This window comes from Hydra viridissima, unplaced genomic scaffold (genome assembly GCF_058129835.1).
Source record: "Hydra viridissima isolate aposymbiotic clone 2 unplaced genomic scaffold, HvirCarnegie_v1 scaffold_12, whole genome shotgun sequence".
Classification (NCBI taxonomy): Eukaryota; Metazoa; Cnidaria; class Hydrozoa; order Anthoathecata; family Hydridae; genus Hydra; species Hydra viridissima.
In genome coordinates, this window is record NW_028324311.1 from 12,396,885 (window position 1) to 12,401,405 (window position 4,521).

Genomic DNA, 4,521 nt, shown 5'->3' on the forward strand with positions numbered 1-4,521 from the left:
ACCTGTTCCTGCTCCGCGTCCCGTCGTTGCGAGACCGGTTCCTGAACCGCGTCCTGTTGTTCAAAAACCGGTTCCTGCACCGAGACCAATACGTCACACCCTTTACGAGACTGTTCCAGATTCGTCACCTGTCATTGCGAGACCGGGTACTGCTCCGCAACCGTTTTCTGATTTGTTTTCAAGCTTGACGACAGCTGCAAGAAATGCTGTTGTCGACAGTTTTAACAGTGTGCTTGAACCAATTGATCCATAAGTCCCAGAGGCGGTGAAGAAAAAAGTAAGAGATGCAAGAGACGGAGTCGAAAAAAGGATAAAGTCTCTAAAATCCCTTTTTCATCCCACTCTATAAAATGTTTTGGAGTCGACAGATTTGGGAGAATTTTACGACAGAGCGAAAGAAGAAATCCTGGAAAACATTACCAAATTCAACAATATGGGATCAAATTACAGAGTGTCTACCATCGCGAGCATGGACATTAACATGATTGATTACAATCCAGTCAACGCGAGGTCGCACATTCCTTTTGACGAGCTTCTGGCGAGCAAAAAGGCAATCATCAACATGGTCAACGAAGACAACAAATGTTTCAAGTGGTACGTCACCAGGTCGTTGAACATGAAAGATAAACGCGGCGAGAGGATTGACAAGGGCTTGATTGAAAAATCGAAAGAGTTGAATTGGGAAGGGATTGAATTTCCAGTCTCACTTTATCATATCAAAAAGTTTGAGAAAAACAATCCAGACATCACCGTGAATGTTTTTGGATGTAAAAATAAGTCCATTTATCCTTTGAGAATATTTTAATGTTTGGGCAGAAATCAGGAAATCGACTTGCTTCTCATTTCAGACGAAAAGACAAATCATTATTGTTTGATCACAAGTCTGAGTCGATTGATCTTCTCGCAAGCATCTGCACATAATGGCAAAAAATATTATTTACAGAAATTGTCTGCAGGGAATGAGCAGCGAGGAAGATCTCTCAAAACATTCAACTTATTGCAAAGAACACAGCTCTGTCAGAATTGAACTTCCTGAAAAAAATTCGTTCATGAAATTTACCCACAAAGATAGGTCGATGAGAGTCCCTTTTGTCGTTTACGCAGAATTTGAAAGTTTCATCACTCCGATCAGCACGTGCGTCCCTGACCCCAACCAGTCTTACACAAAGCAGTACCAAAAACACACTCCGAGTTTGTTCTGTTATTTCATCAAATGCTTCGACGAAACCGTTTATGAAGGAAAGCCGGTGACATTTACCGTGACAAGCGAAACTGACGACGTCGCTAAAATATTTGTGGAGAGGCTCGAAAAAGACATACAGGTAATTTGCGAAATGACAAAATTTCCAAAAAATATGATCATGAGTAACGAGGATAAAAAAGGATTTCAATTCTGCGACAGTGTGTCACAAAAATTTTCTGAAACGCAATTGCCACCCAAAGAGTCGTTCTTCTCAAAACTGAACGACGAGGGAATAAACGACGAAAATTATTTGCACGCCAAAACGGTTTGGGACGAGTTTCATTGCAAAACGTTCATAGATTACCACGACCTAAACAACGTCTCTGACGTTTTGATGCTGGCAGATGTCTTTGAAAATTTCAGAGACGTTTGCATAAAAAATTACAAGCTCGACCCTGCTTGGTACTTCACGTCCCCCGGATTGGTGTTGGATGCGGCTCTCAAAATGACCAAAATAAAATTGGAGCTGTTGAGCGATTTTGACAAAATATTAATGAAAAAGAAAAGGATCCGAGGAGAAATCAGCATGATATCAAACCGGCTTGGAGCTTCAAATAACAAATACATGGGAGATTCGTTCGATCTGAGCAAAGAGTCGACGTTCATCCAGTACTTGGACGCCAACATACGGATGGGCCATGAGCAAACCTCTTCTCACTCACGGTTTCGAATGGATGAGGAAGATGAGCTTTCCAATTGGAAATCAATTCCGTGCATTTTGGAGGTGGATTTGGATTACCCGGAAAGTCTTCACAATTAGCACAACGAATTTCCTCTGGCTCTTGAAAGAATGGCGATCCACAAAGTGGGCAAACTAGTGCCAAACTTAAACGACAAAAAAAGTTGCGTCATCCATTATGAAAACCTGAAGCTGTATGAACGATTGGGAATGAAAATTGCAAAGGTGCAAGGAGACGTCAAATTTGAGGAGAGGAATGGGTTAAAAGAGTACATTGGTTCTCAACACCCATTTAAGAACAAAAGCCACAAACAACTTTAAGAAGGATTTTTTCAAGCTGATGAACAATTCGGTGTTTGGAAAAACCATGGAAAACATTGAAAATCGTGTGGACGTGAGACTGGCGACGAAAAGGGAAGAAGCCGCGAAATTGTCATCGAAACCCAATTACGATTGACACACGATATTAGATGAAAACTTGATTACCGTGCACATGAAAAGAAGAAAGTTGGTTTACAACAAATCGATTTATTTGGGAATGTACATCTTGGATTTGAGCAAGACTTTGATGTTTGAATTCCATTACGATTACATCAAGAAAATGTATTTAGATCAAGCAAAGTTATTCATGACGGACACGGACTCGCTGAGATCAAGACGGAAGATTTTTACAAAGACGTTGCCGAAGATGTAGAGAGCAAATTCGACACAAGCGAAGTTGACAAAGACCCCCTCGCAATTCAGAGCGTTGGGTTCAAGGTTGGCGCAAATATAAAAAGGTGATTGGAATGTTTAAAGACGAAACCTCTGGAAAACAGATTGAAGAATTTGTCGGACTTCGGTCAAAATTGTATTCTTACTCCACGAAAAAGAGCACATAAGATGCAAAGGGGTGAAAAAAAATGTGGTTTAAAAATACATCACTCACGAAGATTACCAAAAACTCCTTGGTAAGTAAAAAAGAAAAGATAAGTAAAATGAGCGTGATCAGATCCAATTTGCATGAAGTATTTTACAGAAGAAATAAACAAAGTCTCACTCAGCGCTGACGACGATAAAAGAGTCATTTTGGAAGATGGAATTCACACGTTGACTTATGGCCATCACAGAAACAGATTTAACTTGATCAATTACTGGAAGTTCTTCTGATTTCCCGTGGATTAGATCCTTTTGATCCAAAAGAAGTCGCAAGCGAATTTAAAAAATTCGAAGAATTTTCTGAGAATCCAAAGGATTTTAAAAAATTTTACAAAATAAAAAAAAAAGATCAACGTTGAAGGAATTGTGTTGCCTGATGAGCCTTTGTCGAATTTTCAGTTAATGGATGCGGTGAAAAAGCTCAAAATAAAATACCTCAGGGGCGATTTCGTCAGAGACAAATTGCCAAAAAAGCCAGGGAAAAAGAATGCAGAATTTTCAACACGGGGGACTCGAGCACGGACGGGTTCCATTGGGTGTGTTGGAGAAAAGACGAGGTTGAAGTTCAGCTTTGACTCTTACGCCCAACTCCATCTCGTCGAGCTCGTCAAATATTTGAAAAGTCCCGTCTTTTACAACAGCGGAAGGGTTCAGTTTGGAGAAACGTCTTATTGTGGTCACTTGTGTCTTTACGTCTTGAAAAAATGTGAAGAGGGAAAAAGCTTTCCAGACGTCGTCAACACCCTTTGGTGATCGCTTGCGAATTAAAAAAAATTTTCCCATTTAAAAATGATGGATAAATTCAACAGAAGCGAATTTAGCGTTTATTTTGACACTCTCTCAACAGACCTCACCTGCAAAGTTTTTGTAAAGACGGATGGACTAACAACATTGATTTCGAATCGAACAAAATCATCAACCTGGCAGATCCTACCAACTCGCATACCGCTGCCACGAAAAATTATATCGATAATCACGTGTCTGGAGGAACTGGCACGGGGGTTGGAGCGGCGGACCTCGATTTAAATTTTCACAAAGCGTACCTGAGTAAATTATGCTCGGGTAGCGTACTCGAGCATCATTTACTCAGATTCATCATTTACCAATCTTGCTGAACCCACATCATCCTCAGACTCTGACACAAAAAATTATGTTGACACGCATGCGTCAACTTTAGTGGGAACTACGGACTTGGATTTGAATTCGCACAAGTTGATCAATGTGCTTGATCCTTCAAACTTGCAAGATGGAGCGACGAAAAGTTACGTGGATGTTTCGTCACAAAAATCCAACTTTTTAGGACTCGTTCCAAATTCAAGCTTTTCATCCTTAGGAAAAAAAGTCTTAAAATATCGCAGGAGGATTAACCAGCGCAAATACAGTTTTCACTTACTCTGACGCTCCTGGAGTTCCAAGAAGGTTATGGTTAGCCATGAATGGAACTGGAACAAACGTCCCTGGAAATGTTTATATCAGAGTATATGCAGATGGAGAGATTGGTGTGGGGAATTATTCAGAAACTACTGACGCTGTTGGACCGGAAAGTTCAGCTCATGCTTGTGACTTGCTCTTCTCCCCTCTCGGAGGACCGTTTTACGCCAACTCTTTGCAAGGAAGCAACGTTTTCAGCGCCACTTCGTTGAGAGGGTCCCTCACGCTCGGCATGCCGTTCAGGATCAGC

At 40.9% G+C, this 4,521-nt stretch overlaps 1 protein-coding gene across 1 annotated transcript; it reads left to right on the top strand.

Annotated features, from left to right (window-relative positions):
- The first annotated feature begins 920 nt into the window (after positions 1-920).
- LOC149881329 (uncharacterized) lies at positions 921-2,003 on the top strand. Its single transcript, XM_090067973.1, has one exon. The coding sequence runs from the start codon at positions 921-923 to the stop codon at positions 2,001-2,003; it is 1,083 nt and encodes a 360-aa protein (XP_089924099.1).
- Positions 2,004-4,521: the final 2,518 nt, after the last annotated feature.

Bases quoted from the DNA above. Each gene is read 5' to 3' on its own strand.
- LOC149881329 (XM_090067973.1), top strand. From the start codon at position 921: ATGGCAAAAAATATTATTTACAGAAATTGTCTGCAGGGAATGAGCAGC.